General features: G+C 44.4%; 1 protein-coding gene across 5 annotated transcripts in view; it reads left to right on the plus strand.

Annotated features, from left to right (window-relative positions):
• Positions 1-22,007, plus strand: part of SLC15A2 (solute carrier family 15 member 2) — a 71,404-nt gene that overhangs the window by 16,598 nt on the left and 32,799 nt on the right. For 4 of the 5 annotated variants that reach the window (XM_073305083.1, XM_073305085.1, XM_073305086.1 and 1 more), the window contains 6 exons: positions 331-472; positions 2,108-2,200; positions 3,506-3,605; positions 12,195-12,285; positions 16,131-16,208; positions 20,018-20,100. In XM_073305083.1, coding sequence (XP_073161184.1) covers positions 331-472; positions 2,108-2,200; positions 3,506-3,605; positions 12,195-12,285; positions 16,131-16,208; positions 20,018-20,100 — 587 coding nt within the window. Of the gene's footprint in view, positions 1-330; positions 473-2,107; positions 2,205-3,505; positions 3,606-12,194; positions 12,286-16,130; positions 16,209-20,017; positions 20,101-22,007 lie in introns of those variants that run through there. The other variant, XM_073305087.1, reaches the window with a different exon arrangement.

Raw genomic sequence — 22,007 nt, forward strand, 5'->3', positions numbered from 1 at the left:
ATGATGACTTGTTCCTTTAGCTCACGTAGGAGGGGCTCATGATATTAAATATGGAGGTCCTGGGTTTGATCCTAGCCAGGGGCCCCATTACTATAGTATGAAAAGGATCTAATGAGAAGTGTAATGATACCTGACCGCATGACAGGTGGGGAAAGAAAAGTCACAAAGGCGAGTCCAAGACTTTTAATTCTTTCCATGACATTGTGTGCATCATAGTCTTATACAAACAATTTGGTTGACCTTAGTCACAGTGATTTAACCCACCTTGTTCACCTGCTTGGTTGTGTATGGATTATCTGACCTGTTTCATTTGTTTCCTTTTTTTTCAAGCTCTGCTGACTTTGTATTTTCTCAATTTCCTCCACTGGGATGAAAACCTATCCACCACCATCTACCATGCCTTTTCCGGCCTGTGTTATTTCACACCTGTCCTTGGAGCTCTCATCGCCGACACATGGCTTGGAAAATTCAAGTAAGGAAGGAAACCTCTTTAGTTCAAATACACTAACCGCCTGCTTTCCCCTCCCCAATAATGGGTGAACAGCTGATATGTTTGCTGAAGCCTATCGTTTTCAGGGCTCCCATAAAATAAGTGCTTCAGCACCCGCATGTCGGGAATTATGATGTGTATATTGTGTGGCATAATATTGTGGTGATGAGACACAGGATTCAAAGATACCCCCTGAGGCTCAAGGCAGCTGTATAGCATGGTGGTAGGCCTGGTAAAAAAACCAAGAGCTGGAGCACTGCTCTTAATAATGCTCTGTATTTCTCTTCCATCTGAGGCTCAATAAATGATTTACAATGATTAATAACTTAAACCCCATAAGTTCCCTCTGAGGAGACAACCATTATTATCGCCAGTTTAGAGATGAGGAATCTGAGGTATAGAGAGATTAACATGTGACTTGCCCAAGGTCAGTGGCAGAGGTGGAGATAAGGATCCAGGAGTCCTGCTTCCCAGTCTTGTGTTCTGATGTCTAGACCATATTGTCTTCTCAAAAACAACATGAAGATCTCTCTTCTTTCCAGAACTGATCATGGACTTCCAGTTTCATGCTGTCCTAGAAACAAGGGTCTGAACAAGAGAACCAGTTTGGATCCCTCTTCCTGCTAGCATGTTCCCAATAGGCCGCCAGTATCCTCTTCCCTTATGCTTAAATCCAGCTTCCAAAACTTCCTTGTCCATTCAAACAAATAACATAATCCTGGAGGTTTTATTTTGCTGTTTGGTTACTCAGGTTTAACAGCTGAGTTCACTGATATACAAGGGTGTCTGTGACCTGAAGGATATAAACCCTCAAGCAGATCTCTTAAGTAGTAGGAGTTCAGAGGAAACTTTCCCTGGGGCCGTTATGCCCCAACTGCCTATTGCAGGGTTTCTTCCTCTGAAGCAGCTGATACTGGCCACTGATGAAGACAGGCTACTGGTCTAGGCGGGGTCTGATCCCATCTGGCAATTCTTACATTCCTATGAATTAGCTGAGTCAGTCGGGATTTGAACTCATTTAGGTTCCCAACTTCTGCTGTGACCACTGGATCACAAGTTGTCTTCTAGAGCCTCAGCTGCTGTTAGATCATCAGAATGCTTTCATTACACTGTGTTATCCTAACCCCTGCATCTGTCAATGCTGCTCTTAAAAACATCTGCCTGAAACACAGATGCCGTGTACCTCTTTGGAGTGTATGGACATACAATCTACATATGCACCCTCCAAAGTACGCATTCATTTGGCAGGTGGCCTGGCAAATGCCTGTGTGTTAATCAACTAAGTGTGACCTGGATAACCCACCTAAAACAGTATTTTGAACTGGAACATGGTTAGTTAATGCCACCTGGAGATCTACATGTGCACAAAGCAATGTCTGTCCCTCTCTGTTAATTTTAACCCCACCATCTGAACCCATTTGCCTCTCTCTTTCCTATGACACCTTCAGTGCTGACACAGGAGTTACAGGCCTGGGAGCTGCCAGTGCTATGGACTGGCCAGTTACCAGTGCGAATGCCAAGCAATCCCACTGTATCAGGAAATGCAGATATGCATTCTGCTTGCAGGTCATAAATTACCTGACAGTATTCACCTGCTACTGTTTCCTTTCTTCTCAGGACAATCATCTACCTCTCCATTGTTTATGTGATTGGGCATGTGATAAAGTCTGTCGGTGCGATACCAACTGTGGGAGACCAGGTTGTTCATGTGTAAGTAAGTCTTGGAACTGGTGTTTTGATACATTATTATGGTTATTCATTGATATAGCACCCAAATAGGCATCTCTAATAGTGTCTTCCCTTTGTCAGGTTATCAGCCTTGGGGATTTTTCACAACATGCTTTTATTCATATACATCCTGCAGTTTACGCAGCTTCATAATCGTAAACCAAGCGGATAACTTGTGCTAGAAATCATGGCCAGTCTCGAGACCTGCTAAGACAACGTCAGGCAGAATGGCGTGGGTGAAGTTTAGGGAAAGTGCAAACAACTTTGTGTGTGTCTGTCAGTGGAGCATGAAATCACCAGTTCGAGCATATTTCCAAAACAGACTGGCAGGACCACAAGGAACCTATCTGTTCTTTAGTGCATCTCCCCTCTCTCCCTCCAGAGCTTCAGTCAGTCTTCTCCCCAGTACAGTTCCACAACTTGCTTCTTAGCATGTCTGAAAGTGCCAGTATTTTTGTCTAGCTGGGCACAGCTCAGAAAATGTACACAACCAGGCAAAACTACATCACATTTACTAGACACCTTTCTAAGTTCCCTGGGCCCACCCAGCTCCGTGTATTCTCATGCTAGTTGGGAAGCATTTTGGGAGGCCACTGTGCGATTTGGGAGGCCACTAGTTAGCAATGGACGGATCTCACTAGGTTAGGAGTTTGGGCGCAGAGAGCGCCCGAAAGTGATGCTGATCCAGTATTGCTGGCAAATCTGGACAGGAAATCTTACAAGAAAAGGTTCACCCTCTCTCTTGACCTCTGGTACTTCCGGCTCCCAGCTGGGCCAGAGACCGACTTTCTCATGCAACTCTGCACTTCCACTTTTATGCCTGGCCGATGCGCAGAAGTGCAAGAAAACAACAAAGTTAATTGAATGCATCCAACACTCCAAAAACAATGGTTCGGTTTATGTTGTGATGGTTTGGAATGGGATTGGGGATAATTCTTTTGTTCCTATAACTAGCCCATCTCAGCTTGCTCTTCACTCACAGTCGATGTGTAGATTAATAAATGATACATCTAGTTTAAGATAGGTTTCAGAGGAACAGCCGTGTTAGTCTGTATTCGCAAAAAGAAAAGGAGTACTTGTGGCACCTTAGAGACTAACCAATTTATTTGAGCATGAGCTTTCGTGAGCTACAGCTCAGCTGTAGCTCACGAAAGCTCATGCTCAAATAAATTGGTTAGTCTCTAAGGTGCCACAAGTACTCCTTTTCTAGTTTAAGATGTAGCTAAAGCGCTCTGCTTTATCCTAAAGGGGTTCTGTGGTGCTGAAGTTTTTCATCTCTGTTTGAAGGGGTCTGTCCATGCTTGGCCTGGCTTTGATTGCCCTTGGAACGGGAGGTATCAAACCCTGTGTGGCTGCCTTTGGTGGGGACCAGTTTGAAGAAGAACATGTAAGATTTTATTTTCTAAACTATGCAGTGTCTGGTGTATTAATGTATGGGGAGGTATATGATGTGATCCAACTGCAATAATCGCATGCTCTGCCTTGGGAAAGAGAGATGATAATACTTCGCAGTTCCGTCTTGAATCTCAAAGCACTTCACAAACATTAATTAATGGGCCCTCACAACAGCCTTGAGAGAGGTAAAGCTTCAGTCACCACTGAACTGCAGCTGTCTCTGAGCCAACTCAGTAACTCTGTCACTAACATGTTGCAACACAAAATAATTTGGGGGCAGTAAGTAAAGAAAAATATTATATTTGATTAAAACTGAGGCACAGGGAAGTATTAGGTAGACAGATTATTTCCTGAGTTGGAAGACACCAAAATTGTCACCTCTATATGTGTGAAATTGCCTCTTTAATGACCACAAGTAGTGAGCACCTCAGCGTTATATCTTACCCAAAAGGCAGCACTTCCATTGTCTTTGTGACCCTTAGCAACACTGGTTCAGTACAGAGCCAGACAGGAGAGCGTTACCTACCACATCGCCAGCACCACTGACTGAAGATCCTAGGTGTTCATTGAAGTCTTCTATCCAGCCAGTTGCTTCCCTGTTTATTAGAGCTGATTAGAAATCAGAATTTCTATCCTATGGATAATTCCAATATGTCGACATTTGTTTTAGAACCAAATCAGGGTAAAAAGTCAAAATGTCTAAATCTTTCACAGAACAGAAAGTTCTGAAACATTTCAATTTGGAAATAGCACAATGTTTCATTTTAGCGTAGCTATTGTAGTGCCTCATGAGCACTGTAGTCCAGGTGCTTCATGCCCCCATTCTCCCCTGTGGGCTGGGCTTTCTAGCCAGACTGCACCTCCCATGATGCACCAAAATGGCTCAGCCGGAGGGAGACCAGTGCATCATTGGCTATGTAGTCCAGCCAGGGAGCCCAGCCCATAGAGGAGAACAGGGGCGTGATGCACCCAAATTACAACTCCCATGAGGCACCAAAGCAGTTCAGGCAGGCTTAGATTAATGTCAAATTGACTTGAACTTAAATGCTTTTTGTGGCAATTTTACAGAATTGACATTTTCACGTTCCATTTTGAAACTTTGTGTTTCATTTGTAAAAAGTTTTCTATTATATCATAGAATATAAAATTTAAAAAGTCAAAATAGGAACAAAACTTTCTGATTTTGTTGGAATGAAATGTTTTGTTCCCCCCCCCCCCCGAATTCCATTTTGTGGGCAATTTAGATCCCCCTCCCCATTTTGGAATGGGAGAAATTTTAAAATCATGAAATTCCCTGCAAAATAAAAATTCTGGTTCCCGCCCAGCTGTACTGACTCCTGTGACCTTCAGCAAGTACTTTAAGATCACTGATTTAATTTCTCTATATGTAAAATGGTGGAGATAGTAATATTTCTACATACATAAAACTGCCTCTGCAGATCCCTACTTATCCAAGTTAGGACCTGTGGAGACCATATAACCAGAGTGCTCCTGTAACTCTGATAAATAACCTTCCTTTAATTACCTTATGGGCACACTGAAAAGTTTCTTATCTAGAGACAAATTCAATTCTGCGGTACATTTGGGCACAACTGAACTGATGTCAGTAGAGTGTCAGCTGCTTACAACAAGCCTGAATTTAATCCCTAATACTGAACACTTGTTTTCTTCAAAGAACTTTATAAATATAATTGTCCTTGGACCTGCCATGTTTCAAGCAGTGGTTCCATGAACAATGATAGTGGCCACTGGTTCAGAGCTGCATCTTTAGAACACACACACACAAAAAGGATTTATTTGCAGGAAATTTCCTTTCCAAGCATCTTTGTCTGTAGAGTTGGTCGTCCAGGCTAAATATGGCTGAACCAAATCATATTGGCAAGATTTTGTGTAAATGCAAAAGCTTCTGTGCATATTAATTAAGGGCCAGAGCTGCTTTCAAACAATGTGCTATGCTTTGTATAATACTGAAAACCGTTTCTTTATTTCTTTATTTTCCTGTTGCTAGGGAGATCAGGATTATCATGAATGGTACCTTTTTCAGAATTAGCTAATCCAAATCATGATATAAACATATGTGTGCTGCAAAGATTAATAAAGCAAGGAAGGATATCTTTTTCTAATGAGTGCAATATAAAAATTGCTAGGTCATTTTGTATATTCACACTTCTGGCATTCAGATCATTTTTTGAAGTAGTTGAAATCTGTAAATGTGTGAAATGAAATGATCAAAATTCTTTACAAATCACCATTCTCTTAAAAAAAAAATAGCAATGTGCTGGTAAAATAATCATGTTATTACAAAGACCAATCTGTTTGCAATATCATGTGCAAGAAGCACAATTCCTACCTGATGGGTAGAGCAAGGAATTGAGTGCCAGGACTCCTGCGGTCTACTCCTGTTTCAGGTACAAAGGTGACTTTGGGCAAGATACTGAACCACTCTGTGCCTCAGTTTACCTATCTGTTAAGTGTTTTCAAGGGTTTTGTGAGGGTTTAAATTGCAGGTACTTGTAAGGCACTTCTACTTCTGTGCTATATAAATTAAAAGTATTAATGTTAACCTTTTTTGCTAATCTAGTAGACATTATATATATTACACATGGAAAGACCATAAGGTCATTTTTCAGAGTAACAGCCGTGTTAGTCTGTATTCGCAAAAAGAAAAGGAGTACTTGTGGCACCTTAGCGACTAACCAATTTATTTGAGCATAAGCTTTCCTGAGCTACAGCTCACTTCATCGGATGCATACTGTGGAAAGTGTAGAAGATCTTTTTATACACACAAAGCATGAAAAAATACCTCCCCCCACCCCACTCTCCTGCTGGTAATAGCTTATCTAAAGTGATCACTCTCCTTACACTGTGTATGATAATCAAGGTGGGCCATTTCCAGCACAAATCCAGGTTTTCTCAACCCCCCCCCCCCACACACACACACCCAAACCCACTCTCCTGCTGGTAATAGCTTATCTAAAGTGACCACTCTCCTTACAATGTGTATGATAATCAAGGTGGGCCATTTCCAGCACAAATCCAGGGTTTAACAAGAACATCTGAGGGTGGGGGGGGGGGAGGGGGGAGGGTGTAGGAAAAAACAAGGGGAAATAGGTTACCTTGCATAATGACTTAGTCTCCAGTCTCTATTCAAGCCTAAGTTAATTGTATCCAATTTGCAAATGAATTCTAATTCAACAGTTTCTCGCTGGAGTCTGGATTTGAAGTTTTTTTGTTGTAATATCGCAACTTTCATGTCTGTAATCGCGTGACCAGAGAGATTGAAGTGTTCTCCGACTGGTTTATAATGTCATAATTCTTGACATCTGATTTGTGTCCATTTATTCTTTTACGTAGAGACTGTCCAGTTTGACCAATGTACATGGCAGAGGGGCATTGCTGGCACATGATGGCATATATCACATTGGTGGATGTGCAGGTGAACGAGCCTCTGATAGTGTGGCTGATGTGATTAGGCCCTGTGATGGTGTCCCCTGAATAGATATGTGGGCACAGTTGGCAACGGGCTTTGTTGCAAGGATAGGTTCCTGGGTTAGTGGTTCTGTTGTGTGGTATGTGGTTGTTGGTGAGTATTTGCTTCAGGTTGGGGGGCTGTCTGTAGGCAAGGACTGGCCTGTCTCCCAAGATTTGTGAGAGTGTTGGGTCATCCTTCAGGATAGGTTGTAGATCCTTAATAATGCGTTGGAGGGGTTTTAGTTGGGGGCTGAAGGTGACGGCTAGTGGCGTTCTGTTATTTTCTTTGTTAGGCCTGTCCTGTAGTAGGTGACTTCTGGGAACTCTTCTGGCTCTATCAAATCTGTTTCTTCACTGCAGCAGGTGGGTATTGTAGTTGTAAGAATGCTTGATAGAGATCTTGTAGGTGTTTGTCTCTGTCTGAGGGGTTGGAGCAAATGCGGTTGTATCGCAGAGCTTGGCTGTAGACGATGGATCGTGTGGTGTGGTCAGGGTGAAAGCTGGAGGCATGTAGGTAGGAATAGCGGTCAGTAGATTTCTGGTATAGGGTGGTGTTTATGTGACCATCGTTTATTAGCACTGTAGTGTCCAGGAAGTGGATCTCTTGTGTGGACTGGACCAGGCTGAGGTTGATGGTGGGATGGAAATTGTTAAAATCATGGTGGAATTCCTCAAGGGCTTCTTTTCCATGGGTCCAGATGATGAAGATGTCATCAATATAGCGCAAGTAGAGTAGGGGCGTTAGGGGACGAGAGCTGAGGAAGCGTTGTTCTAAGTCAGCCATAAAAATGTTGGCATACTGTGGGGCCATGCGGGTACCCATAGCAGTGCCGCTGATCTGAAGGTATACATTGTTCCCAAATGTAAAATAGTTATGGGTAAGGACAAAGTCAGAAAGTTCAGCCACCAGGTTAGCTGTGACATTATTGGGGATCGTGTTCTTGATGGCTTGTAAACCATCTTTGTGTGGAATGTTGGTGTAGAGGGCTTCTACATCCATAGTGTCCAGGATGGTGTTATCAGGAAGATCACCGATGGATTGTAGTTTCCTCAGGAAGTCAGTGGTGTCTCGAAGGTAGCTGGGAGTGCTGGTAGCGTAGGGCCTGAGGAGGGAGTCTACATAGCCAGACAATCCTGCTGTCAAGGTGCCAATGCCTGAGATGATGGGGCACCCAGGATTTCCAGGTTTATGGATCTTGGGTAGTAGATAGAATATCCCAGGTCGGGGTTCCAGGGGTGTGTCTGTGCGGATTTGATCTTGTGCTTTTTCAGGGAGTTTCTTGAGCAAATGCTGTAGTTTCTTTTGGTAACTCTCAGTGGGATCAGAGCGTACTGGCTTGTAGAAAGTGGTGTTGGAGAGCTGCCGAGCAGCCTCTTGTTCATATTCCGACCTATTCATGATGACAACAGCACCTCCTTTGTCAGCCTTTTTGATTATGATGTCAGAGTTGTTTCTGAGGCTGTGGATGGCATTGTGTTCTGCACGGCTGAGGTTATGGGGCACGTGATGCTGCTTTTCCACAATTTCAGCCCGTGCACATCGGCGGAAGCACTCTATGTAGAAGTCCAGTCTGCTGTTTCGACCTTCAGCAGGAGTCCACCTAGAATCCTTCTTTTTGTAGTGTTGGTAGGGAGGTCATTTTGTTCAGCCACCTGCCTGTGCAGGGTTATATATCCTATATATTTCCTAGAGCTTTCTTCAGTCTCACTTTAAATGCCTCAAGCAAATGGTCTTTCACACTTCTTTTGGGAGACTCTTGCAGGATCAAAGAGATCTCACCATTAAGATATTTTCTCTGCTATTCAGTCTATTTGATTTCACCCTGTTATATCTAAAGACACAGTTCTACCCCCTTTCATTAACATCCAAGTATCGCAAAGTGCTGTACTAATTTCACAGAGGTTCTCTCTGAGAAACCAGGCCACAATGAGGTGAGTGTTATTTGTATTTGTTAAAATTACTCTTAGCTCCTCTTTCAAAGCCTAAACTGTCACTGCTACCAATGCTCTTAATTTCCCCGGGGAACCAGTTTATTCAATGCAATATTTTGTGTTCAAAACCAGCAGGGCCCAAGTGAGCTTTCTTTGGCTGTTCCTTTCAAGCTACCCTTTGCATACTGGAAAGTGAAAGAGGAGACCAGACTAAACTCTCTCATCCAGAGGGCTCCATGGCTCAGCCATTTTATGACATCAAAGGTCATGGATTTGAATCCTGCCAAGCAAATAAAAAATGCAGTGGCATTCAAATACCAAGGGTTAGAGTTGTGGTATGAGAACTTAGATAGAACCGAAGCGGGCAGAGGAGTAATCTTCCACCCTATCTTTATCCTGTTGTAAAAGTGTAGCCTGCTATTGGGGTGGATCAGTGCTAGGTCCCTCAGCCCCTTGTAACGATAAAAAATACCTCACAGGGGTAGGGTGGCTAGAAAAATGTAATATTTTAACTATATAGACTGGCAGTGAAGATTATTAGCTAACTGAAATGGATAGCTAGAGATAAAAATAGAGATATGGACTTAATAGCCCCGGCGCTGTTTACCATTAACCAAAGAAGTGAACTATGCAGACAGTATCTGACTAAAGGTTCATTGGTCCTTGGTCCTAGATAACCCGTTCACTAATAATATGCAGGCTAGATTGGCTGGCACTGACAAGGCCTAAACCTTCTGTAGGAGCCAAATCCAGGAGGTCAGTGAACAGTCCAGCTCTTCACTTTCTTCACTTCACTGCAGAGGCCAGAGACCAAAGCACCTTCCCCGCACAGACTGCAGTAGCCTCCGTGACTCCTCTGAGGGTAGCAATGGTTGGTGAAGCCACATAGTAGCAGATCCGCTGGTACCACCCTGACTGTTCCCTCTGTCCCCCAAGCACCCACTTTGCATGAGTGTGTAAGGAACCCCCTGTGTGAGCTCCCCCAGTCCTGTCCCAGCCTCACCTACCACAGCAGTTTTCTGTTGCATCATGGGACCAAGGACAAGGATCTGAGGTGGAGAAGGGGTGAGGCAAAGCAAGGCTGCACTACCTCTCCTTCTCCATTGGCAGAGATCCCTGAGGGACCTTCTCCCAAGGGCTTGAGTTAACGCCCCCCCCCTTTAGCTTTGTTACATTGGGGCCAGGTAGTTGAGAATCAAGGGGCTGCAAACATCTGTCTGTCGGGAACTCAGGCCCATATCTTTAATTATATTTAGGTGCCTAACTCCCATGGCAGTTAAGTGCCTAAATACTTTTGAGGATTAGGGCTTGATCCTCCACTATGTACTGAGGCCCAAATTGGCTTGCCCCAGGTCACACAGATAGTCCCTTCCAGAGCCTGCTAGAGCTGCCAAGCCCCCCTTCAGTGCTGAATCACAAGGCCATCCACCCTTTCACTAGTATAACCTAGCTCCCTATGTACATTCTTTGCTGTGCTTTGTAGATTACATTGCTGTGTCTGAGTGGGGAAAAAAGCCTCCTAGACACTACAGTTTAGGAGCATTTCTCATAAAGGAAAATGTTAGTGCCTTGCATTGACCAGTTAGTTCAAATTGTGCCTTTCTGGATGCCCTGGGCCTGAACTGACTTTTCCAAAGTGTCTAAGTGACATAGACCCCATTGAGAGCCAAATGACACAGACACTGGGGAAAATTTCCTCCTCCGTGCACATCTTCACGATCTGTTTTGTATTGAAGAGAGCTGGTCACACACACACTGAACAACTTCATTTGTGAAGACCTTGGAGAAAATCAACTTTCCCAGTGTAATTCCACCAGCTCCAGTGCCCAGAGGTCTTTCCAGTTACATGGTGAAAAATCCAGAGGATTCCAGTACCACTTTTTGGTTAGCATCTGGAAGAGCTTTTAATTCATGCTCTGAGCCAACCGGAAGCATCTACAGAACGCTGATATATGGAGGGACCTGACCCTCTGAGGTGAGATGTTCAGCATCTCAGAAGAAGGCACTCAGCATCTTAATTGGGCCCAACATGTGATTCATGGTTTGACTTTTACAGAGGCAGAAATATATACCTTTCATGTGTGTGTATGGCTCTGCCTGAGGAGCGGAGGGGAATGAGACATAGAAGAAACCCTATTTGTCTCCCCTGTGCCTGGTGTGGGAGGGGGGCTACACACACACAGGGCAAATGTGACTTCTGTTGGCTGACTCCAACCGTATACCCCCTGTGCATCCCATTGGACATATGGCAAAAGCTAGCATGGCCAGCAAGCGTGAGGAGGGACCACTCTTAGTAGGAGGTTCCCCCTATTAAGCTGATCAAAATTAACATGGAAATACTTGATCCTTACCATTGCTAAAGCATGAATCAGACAGAGGGTAGCTCACAAAAGCTTATGCTCTAATAAATTTGTCAGTCTCTAAGGTGCCACAAGTACTCCTTTTCTTTTTACAGAGGGTGTGTTGCCCTAAGTGACTGGAAAGAAGAATGATTTGATTGAGTTCTTTTTACGGGGTTTATTAATAACTGAATATTGCACTGTTGACTCTCACCAGGGGACCTATCCTCAGACCCTTTCTTCCTCACAGGAGTTTCACTGGGCCTGCATAATTTGCTTTGCAGAATAGATCCTATTTGTTTGGGGCTGGTTAAATTGTCACAACACTCAGTTTCGTTATTCTTAGCTTCTCCTCCCAGATCCTCCAGCAGATCAGTCTCTCTCACACACTCTTTCATTTGTGCTGTCATTACAAGCTCCTCAAAATGCATAGGTTTCTGTTTCTATTTAGGAAAAAAAAAAGCCAGGACGTGGGAACAAATGACAAGCTGTCAAGCGCTGCCAAATTGAATTGAATTAGGTGACAGTGAATCTGAATCAAGCTACTTGTTCTGAATAAGTAAACACTTTCCCCCTCCAACTTCCTGACACATACAGAGCAGCAGTTTTTCCACCAAAATGCCAAGAGACCCGAAGTGCTTTTCAGTAACATGAACTGATTTGTGTGAGCCTATGCCATCACCTAAAAGCAAGCTGGTTTGCCTGCTTTTAGCTTGCATTTTATGCACCATGTGTCAATATTAACCCAGCCCTCCGAACAAGAGAATTGATAGTGTTCCATTTGCAAATCCAGTGCTGTGCTTTGTCCATGATACTGATGTTGCCTTATCTCATTTTAGGCCTACGAAAGGAACAAATTCTTTTCAGTCTTCTATCTAGCTATTAATGCGGGAAGTTTGATCTCCACATTTGTTACTCCTGTATTGAAAGGTCAGTGTTGACTGAGAATGAACCACTAAATTACCTGCACTGTGACTGTTCTGCTGTGGATGGTCAGGATCTCATGATGATTGACTGTCCGAGATTACGTTATCTTCTGAGCGACCAGTGGGTTGTATTTACGCCTTGTTAATTCTGCTGTAGCTGCATAACAGGTTTATGGAAACTAGCAGAAGAGTCAGACATACCATGCTACAGGCTGCATTTATTTTCTTTAAAGCCAGCCTGAGACATAGAATCAAAAATTTAGAGCTGGAGAAGACCCATCAGGCCATCTCCCTGCCAATGTGGGATTGGCATGTTCTGCAGCCCGTAGGTAACACATTGATAATGACTGATCTGACCCTACTCCTTGTAGGCTTTAATTCTGGGTTACTTTAGCAGGGCTGCCTAGGGCTCCAATTCTGCAAACTGACCCCTGCTCTCATGCCAGAGCCCCACTTGCTTCAGTGGGACTCTGGACAGGCCTAAGGGTCAACCTGCATGGATCAGGTTGCAGATCATGGCCTAGAGTGGCTTGTCTTGAGGACCCGCACAGGGCCTATGTCCCACTTAAGGCCTATTTTGCATTCCACCCACTGTGCAGAACCCATTTTTGTTCTGACTCTTGCAGCACTTACTTCATTGTATTTCAGCGCCTGAACACCTCAGTGGTTGGCACTCTACAAATAGGGCCCTACCAAATTTACGGCCATGAAAAACATGTCACGGACCGTGAAATCTGGTCTCCCACCATGAAATCTGGTCTTTTGTGTGCTTTTACCCTATACTGTACACCTTTCGCAGGGGAGACCAGTGTTTCTCAAATCGGGGGTCCTGACCTAAAAGGGAGTTGCAGGGGGTCACAAGGTTATTTCAGGGGGGTGCGGTATTGCCCCCCCTTACTTCTGTGCTGCCTGCAGAGCGGGGCGTCCGGACAGCGGCGGCTGTTGGCCAGGGGCCCAGCTCTGAAGGCAGCGCTGCCAGCAGCAGTGCAGAAGCAATAATCTATTGCCCCCCCCCAATAATCCTGAGACACCCCCTCCCCCCCACAGTGACTTTTGGGTCAGGACCCCTACAATGACAACACTGTGAAATTTCAGATGTAAATAGCTGAAACCATGAGATTTACGATTTTTAAAATCCTATGACTATGAAATTGGCCAAAATGGACTGTGAATTTGGTAGGGCCCTACCTATAAATATCCAAATATACAGAGAAGAGGGCAGTGCCCCGTAAACTGAGGTACCTGGCACGTTCAACAGCCTTTTTTTCTCTGACATCTTCCAGAAGGTTTTCTTCTGAGTGATTATTTTAATATCCTGCTTGTTTCCTGGAGCTAGAGGTGTGTCCGTCCACTGTATTTGTGCCAAAGCACACAGCAAAAGACAAACTACATCTCTCTCTCACACACACACACACACACACCTGTGTTAACATTTTGGTGCTAAGAGGCTGTTGCTAAATTTGTTCTGTGGGTGGATGAAAATCCAGTTCCCTTAAAACTTTTACTCTATGTCAGTGCAGTGGAACATCAAACCAATAACCACACCAAACTGGAGGGTGAGAGTAGAAAGGGAGGTTTAGGTTTTAAAATTATTTTCTGCAATTCCTGGAGGAGAGAGAGAGAAGCAATTCCTTTGAAACTTGGCAGCTCCATGTGAAACATGGCAAAATCCAACCGTTTCTGCCCATGCTGTATGTCAGAAGTTAAATGTACATGTTAAAGTGTCACTGTTTGGTTTATTGGATTTCAGCTAATTCTTTGGAAAGTGGCCAGATAAATGATAGACACACAGTACTCTGAAACTGACCGTGTCTTTGCATATGAATAATACAAAGTAATGACTGGAGGTTTCGCTAGACGGTTTCCTGTTTTGCTTTAGCTATGTGGGTTTTTAAACCACATTTATTTACTACTACTGAGTGTATGAATAGCAGTAGTTTCTAACCACTGGAATGCAGACCATATTACTGGATCTCTGTTTGGGACTGGCTCTCCAGGCACCCACAGGAATGGAGCTGTGCTGGGTCATGGTACAACCCTGTGCTATGTTCCCACACTGTACTGTAGCTTGAACTGCTCCAATCCCCATTCTCACAATGCTACTTTCATTATGAGTTATCACAGGACTGGGGTTTGGAGCAGGCTATTTCCCTTGGGGCCAGGGGGGACACAAGTCAATAGGATACAGAGGGCGTTGGTTCATACAGCTGAAATCTTAGGGTCTGATTCTGTGGTCTCACTTAGCCTGGTGTACCAATGGCTTCACACTAGCTGCTCCTGATTACAGTGATGGAAGTGAGATAAGATGCCTTCAAATGGTGGAGAACCACTGTACTGATTACCCAGGCCCATTAAAATACGGAGAGACTGCTGAATTGGAATTAATTTGCAAACTGGATACAATTAACTAAGGCTTGAATAAAGACTGGGAATGGATGTGTCATTACACAAAGTAAAACTATTTCCCCTTAAAGAAAAGGAGTACTTGTGGCACCTTAGAGACTAACCAATTTATTTGAGCATGAGCTTTCGTGAGCTACAGCTCACTTCACCCTTGTTTATTTCCCTTCCTATTGTTCTTGTAAACTGCTGGAAATGGCCCACCTTGATTATCACTACAAAAGGTCCTCCCCAACCCCCACCCCACTCTCCTGCTGGTAATAGCTCACCTCTCCTGATCACTCTTGTTACAGTGTATAAAAAGAAAAGGAGTACTTGTGGCACCTTAGAGACTAACCAATTTATTAGAGCATAAGCTTTTGTGAGCTACAGCTCACTTCATCAGATGCATATCGTGGAAACTGCAGCAGACTTTATATATACACAGAGAATATGAAACAATACCTCCTCCCACCCCACTGTCCTGCTGGTAATAGCTTATCTAAAGTGATCATCAGGTGGGCCATTTCCAGCACAAATCCAGGTTTTCTCACCCTCCACCCCCCCACACAAATTCACTCTCCTGCTGGTCACGGAGAGTGAATTTGTGTGGGGGGGTGGAGGGTGAGAAAACCTGGATTTGTGCTGGAAATGGCCCACCTGATGATCACTTTAGATAAGCTATTACCAGCAGGAAAGTGGGGTGGGAGGAGGTATTGTTTCATATTCTCTGTGTATATATAAAGTCTGCTGCAGTTTCCACGATATGCATCTGATGAAGTGAGCTGTAGCTCACGAAAGCTTATGCTCTAATAAATTGGTTAGTCTCTAAGGTGCCACAAGTACTCCTTTTCTTTTTGCGAATACAGACTAACACGGCTGTTACTCTGAAACCTGTTACAGTGTGTAACACCCATTGTTTCATGTTCTCTGTGTATATAAAACCTCCTCACTGTATTTCCCACTGCATTCATCCCATGAAGTGAGCTGTAGCTCATGAAAGCTTACGCTCAGATAAATATGTTAGCCTCTAAGGTGCCACAAGTCCTCCTTTTCTTTTTAAAAATGATCAGTTTCTTGTACGTAGAACTTTTTTTACCCACTCAAGGGGCCCTCCCCTGCTTCCCCTTAGCCTGCTGCTACTCACTCCTTTAAGTGGTAGCACTCTCTGCCCCATGCAGCATCTGTTACTGCTCATCACCATACCATGGTGAGGACTGGCCCCTTTCACCATTGCTGTAGTTGGAAGAGGTTGCGGTTCCAGCCCTGCTTCCAAACTGCCACCATCAGTGGAGCCCCAGGGCACTTGTTTGAAGTGGGTTCGGTGCCCAATGTCAAAACCTGTGGCACAGGTGGAGAGCTGAGAGAGGCGACTGCTTCAGCAGAGGTCGCAGTGGAGGCATCAGGGTGGGGAGCATGGTTGAATTTAAACATGGTGAAATGAGATGCTTTTATGACGTTATCTTTTAGGGGATGTGAAATGCTTTGGAGGAGATTGCTATGCCTTGGCTTTCGGTGTCCCAGCAGCACTCATGGTTATAGCCCTGGGTAAGTGGAAACAATCACAATGCTTAGAATGTTGCATTCAGGATGCTTAGAGTGTTGCTGTCCACTCTCACTGCCCAGTACACCTTCTCTCCCCCCCACCCCCTCCACAGAGAACAAATGAAGTGTCGAAGCCCCCGCACAGAACCCCACTGGCAGGACAATCCACATCTCCTTCTGTTCCTCTGATCCCCCTATGCAAGGGGTTGCCTTGCCACCTGTTGTCACTTTCACAGGAGGGGCCTGGCTATGTCCTATAAGACAGCAGTTCAGAACAACAGTGGAAAACATCCTGAAATATATCAGCGGCTGTCACATCATGGCCTTTCTGCAGCATGTGCCATGTTGTGACAGTTGGCTGCTGATGCTGTGAGGTGTGTCTGAAAATATGATGGCCTCACATGATTCTGCTTCGAGAGGCTGCAAAGCAAATGTCCCAGTGCGGTGTTTTGCAACATTGTCCTTGAGCAAGTTTGGTCTCTGGGGCCTGCACAATTTGCAGTCCTAGGTCTCTCAGTTCAGGGCAATTGCATCTGGATTTCCCCCTCGTGGTCCACCAAGGGCACTCACTCTAGGCTGCTGACTCCTCAGCTGTCACCAGTCTTGGGTGGAGACCTGTGTCTCTCTCCGTCCTGACTGGGGTTTTTCCAGGTTGCACAGTTCCCTGCCTACACTGAGATATCTCCAGCAAGCCAGGCTGCCTAAACAGTCTATACTATTTAGGTGGTGTCTATACTTTTCTTTCTTTCTGAAGTCTATGAACAGTGGAATTGCCAGCTGTTATAAATTAGCACTTAGCTCTTTCTAAGCAAACACATTTATTCTTGAGGTGAAAGCTTTTCAGCGAAAACATAGATCTAAAAAAAGTTCCTAGATGCTTACCAGAGGTCACCCCATCAGTCTTATGGGGTCTCTGTAGGCCAAAGTTCTTCCAACCCTTCCCAAGAAAGATTGGGGGCCCCCTTGGACAGAAGGTCTTGTCTGTCTGCTGGATCAGAAACAAAGCTCTGAGTTAGTTTAAACTCAGGCTGTTTATCCAAAGATCCTTTCTTTGTCTAGACTCTGGAGAATCCAGTCTGAACCAGTAGATGCGAGCCTCTCCAGGGTGGTAGGTCTTTGGGGATGTTACAACCTGAGTGAATTTGCCAACCCCCCACCACACACACTGTTCTTAGTTCCTGGAAGGGCTGCAGTCACCCTCCCACAGGGAACGACATACAGTCCCTGGCCCACAATGATACGTACACTCGTACAGTAAGATAGTCCAAACATATTTCAGGAAATTACCATATCTGTCACAGTAGGCTCCCCAGTGTGTGGGATGGAAGCTTATCACAGTGCTTCTACCTCAAACTCACACAGTTTGCAGCTCAGGGCATCTCAACTTTATACCCACAGGGGATTTAACCGAGACTAGATAAACTGCCGTAATTCTGAGCTGTTTTGCTTTGGTTGGCTGTAATTGCCCACGCAATTACTGTTCTAGCCTATTATGTTACAGTAATAATACTGTACATTCCTATTCCTCAGTCTCAGGCACTAGCTGTAATTACACAGCTTCCCAAATCTCACACTTTCGCCCCACTATCGTATCGTCCACATATTCCTCTTATAGGCCTTATAAAATAGCAAATACTGGCTGCGTTTCTGTTGCCATTCCTCAGTGACCAACAGAAACACCGACTTGTTTGTTTCACTATTAAAATTGTTAACTACTATTGAGAACAAGTCCCATTCATCCCCCTTATTATGCTGCACTCAAGAATTTTCATCGCTGCATTGTGTGAGTTCTCTTTCAGATTGTTAGTTTAATTAACAGTCCAAGGGGTCATGCAGTTTTCAAAAAATATTGGCTTAGCCATAACATCAGTGACCTGGAAATTCGCTCTTCCAGAGATAATGGACGTGGCATCTTTCTGGACAGCCTCCAGCAAAGAGAACAGAACAGGACACTAGAAAAGGATAATAAGCCAACGATGAATGTTACAGCAATTGATTTCAAAGAGTGCATGGTCACTCACTCTGAGAAGCCTCCCATTTTCCCACATGGTTTGTTCCTATCAGGTTAAGACAGTACTGGATGTTTCCTACACAAGTATATGCCAAGTATTTCTAGCAGGGTATCAGTACCTGGGGAAAACTGACTTGCAAAAATTGTACAGTATCATGGCACAAATTGACTATAAATCTATTTTCTGCTGTGGTTCTACTACAGCATTCACAGCATGCTGACAAAATGTCAAAATAAATGGGGTCCAGGGTCCTGCCGCAACATGTTAGGACACTGAATATACACTCCTTACAAGGGAAAGCTGGAAATCATAGAACCATAGGGTGAGAAGGGACCACAAGGGTCATCTAGCTTAACCCCCTGACAAGCTGCATTACATGTGTTGTTTAGTGGCTAGAGCAGGGGATTAGAAATCAAGACTCCATGTGTTTCAGAATCTGTGACTCTGCACAAGTCTTTTAGGCTTTTAGCCATTTCTGTGCTTCATTTTACACATCTGTAAAAGGGAGATCCAGCTCACCATTAAAATTGTCAGCATTTTGCCAATGCATGTAATTAAGGTAATCTTGGTATTTGAGATACTTCATCCTGAATATCCCCATCTCAGACAAACACTTTAGGAAGCCTGCTCTGCTGTGCATATATCTGGTGCTTGGGAAGAATGATTTGGCAGGGAAAGGTCTTTCAAATTGTCCATCCCATCATACTCATAGCTGATCTCTGTGAACTCCAGTGGGCACCACTGAACAATTTTACCAGAGGTTGCGGTGGATTCTGCATCACCGACAATTTTTAAATCCAGATTGGATTTTTTTGAAAAGATATGCTCTTGGAATTATTTGGGGGATGTTCAATGGCCTGTGTTATCTAGGAGGCAAGACTAGATGATCACAGTGTTCTCTTTCGGCCTTGGAATCGATGAAAAAACAACTTGGATTGACTGATCATGCTAGAAATGGACTTGAGATGCAAAATTTGGATGCAGTTTTACATCTGGATTCCACTCGCCAGAGTTCTAGGTGTTCATAACTGGGGTGTTTTTTTTTTTGGCCCAGCCTGTTTTGCAGATAAGGGCCAAATGCAATATTTAGATCTGGATCGAATTTCAGATTGCAACCCCCAGGTTTAGGGTAGAGTGGCCACTCCTCCATTCCCAGAATACCAGACATTCCGGAACTTCCAGGAGTGGCATGGGCTGTGTATGCACCACGTGGGTGCCATTTTGAAGAGCAGGCTTCTCCACTCCTGACAGTGTGACCTCTCATGCACACACTGGTGGTCGCGGAGCAGTGTGTTCTTCATAGTGGTGTCCACCCATTTGATACTGGACAAAACTGCATCCAGTTTTATCTCCTTACTGGACGGGCAACAAACCAACCAAAGAGAGGACTGTCCAGTTTAAAACTGGATGAATGGCCTGCCTAGTTCATGGCTGTTTATAATTTTGCCTCAGACCATGTAAAGTGGGGGTTCTTTTCAAAGGCGTTCTTTTCATAGGAGTTTGGTGCCCCATTGATCTCCAAGGGGGATTGGGTGCCAAACTGCCCTGTGAGCCCTTGAAAATCTCCCTATATACGGTGTGTGACACTGAATACATCGAAATGACACGTTATATTCACAGTCTGGGTGAGGGGAGGTGCATGGATGCTTATGTGTTTGTTTTATGCTATATATACCCTGGGTCCAATCCTGCTGTGAGTGCAACTCCCATTGAAGTCACTGGGAGTTCTCTGCGCAGGAGGAGGCTCACAGCCATGTGGCACTGGGAAGAATTCCCGATTTGGATTCTAATGTTTTACAGTTGTGTTTATTTCTGGAAGTGGAATGTACAAAAAAACTCCACCACGAGGGAACGTCTTACTCGAAGTTTGCCAGTGCATTGAGGTGAGCTTGTTTCTGTCCCATCATTTTTATGCCCAGTTCACAGGTTGTAGCATTGTAAAAGCACATTTTCATTGGGGTAAGTGTTGTACCTTTTTACTATAATAATGTAATCTGGAGATATCTGGGAGCCAGGAACTCCTGGGTTCTGCTCTCGGTGGTGCCAGTGATGAGATGTGAGGAAGGGGAACTCATTTGGGGATAGATTTTTGACACCCTTCCTCATGCTGAATGATGCCTTACTCGACAAGACATTCCCCTGAGGTCAGTGGGGTGACTTGCAAAGTAAGGATGGTAGAATCTGACCCTTACGCTCTCTGAGAGGAAACTCTGAAAAGTCACAGAGTTGTCGAATCACAGGTTCATTTTTCTTTTCGATGTTCTGTAACTTTTTTCTAAAGCTGATTAGTTCAGCAGAGAGCAGTAGTACACATACTCCCCCACCGAGCTCAGCTTGGTTTTGTTATGGTAGCAGTCACCAGTGCACGATAACACACCGTTTTACTAGTTCTTTTTCCTGGAATGCAAGCAGTGTACAGTCTTTGAAGAAATGCCGTATTGTTAGTTTTGCCATATAGTTTCTATCTGCGGGAGCTGTTACTGTTAAGGAAAAGTTAGCACATGTGACTCCATTTTGGTTTGGGGCCCACCATTGCCTAAAAGCAAGCACATCATGCACCAGGAGGAGTGTTCCTTAGATACTGCATTCCTGTGAAAATCCTCCCCCTTGTCTCCAGCCTGCCTTGATTCCCGGTATCTGTTCTTTGTCTGTCCCTGACTCCCTATCTCCTGGCCTTTGATGTGAGGCCTCCCATCCTGGTAATAAAAGTTACTGATGCACCAAGCAGGGATAGGTGGTAGATAAGAAAAGGGTTTGTTTATTGGCTAAGGTTTCCGATGCACGAGGGCAACATGCTTTGCTAAGAGGTATATAATCTTTGTATAATCTTACAAACCTTTGTATTCGGGGTCCCCTCCTGGCTAGCAGGGGGCACCACGCTCGAGCGTAATAAACTTAGTGTTTTTTGGGAACTCTGCAGTTGTGGACTTTGTTCATGTGCCTCAGCCTAGATTCGAACTGTGCATGTCCTATCAGGTATAATTCGCAGCAGTTTTGTGTGTGTCCTATCAGGTATAATTCGCAGCAGTTGTGTGCGTGTCCTATCAGGTATAATTCGCAGCAGTTGTGTGCGTGTCCTATCAGGTATAATTCGTAACATTACAAACAGCAAGCATTTTCCGTCTGCCTTAATCTCTCTAACTGGAGTCAATCCTTGAGCCAGAGTTGATTCCTGGGAACAGGCCATTGGTTTGTCAAGGACTGCTGTATACAGTGTAAATAAACAAATCACACGTAGAAAATACCGACTTGTCCTCCGATGGGAAACCAAGCTGCAAGGCCCTGAAATCAGCTACTGCTCGAGAAAGGAACAGCATTAATCTACAAACAAGCCTACAGAAAAACAGAGGAATGAAAATTCTGGCTGTGTCTACACTAACACTTTTGTCGGTAAAACTTTTGTTGGTCAGGGGTGTGAAAAAAACACACCCCTGCCTGACATAAGTTACACCCACAGAAGCACCGGTGTGGACAGTGCTGTCAGTGGGAGACACTCTTGCGCCGCTCACTGGGGGGTGGTTTAGTTATTCGGACAGGAGATCTCTCTCCCATCGACACAGAGCGGCTATGCAGGAGACCTTACAGCAGCACAGCTGCACTGGTACATCTGTGCCACTCTAAGGTCTGTAGTGTAGACATAGCCTCTGGCTGTGAAGTTGCTGTAAATAATGAGGCATTTATTCCTTCCGGCCAATGGTCAATTCAAACTGTGCTTTTTAGAAAAGAAAACTAAATGAAGTGATGTTTAGTGAATTTCAAATAAGAAGGTTTTTCCTGTGACTGGTTTTAA

This window comes from Lepidochelys kempii, chromosome 11, assembly GCF_965140265.1.
Source record: "Lepidochelys kempii isolate rLepKem1 chromosome 11, rLepKem1.hap2, whole genome shotgun sequence".
NCBI classification, from domain to species: domain Eukaryota; kingdom Metazoa; phylum Chordata; order Testudines; family Cheloniidae; genus Lepidochelys; species Lepidochelys kempii.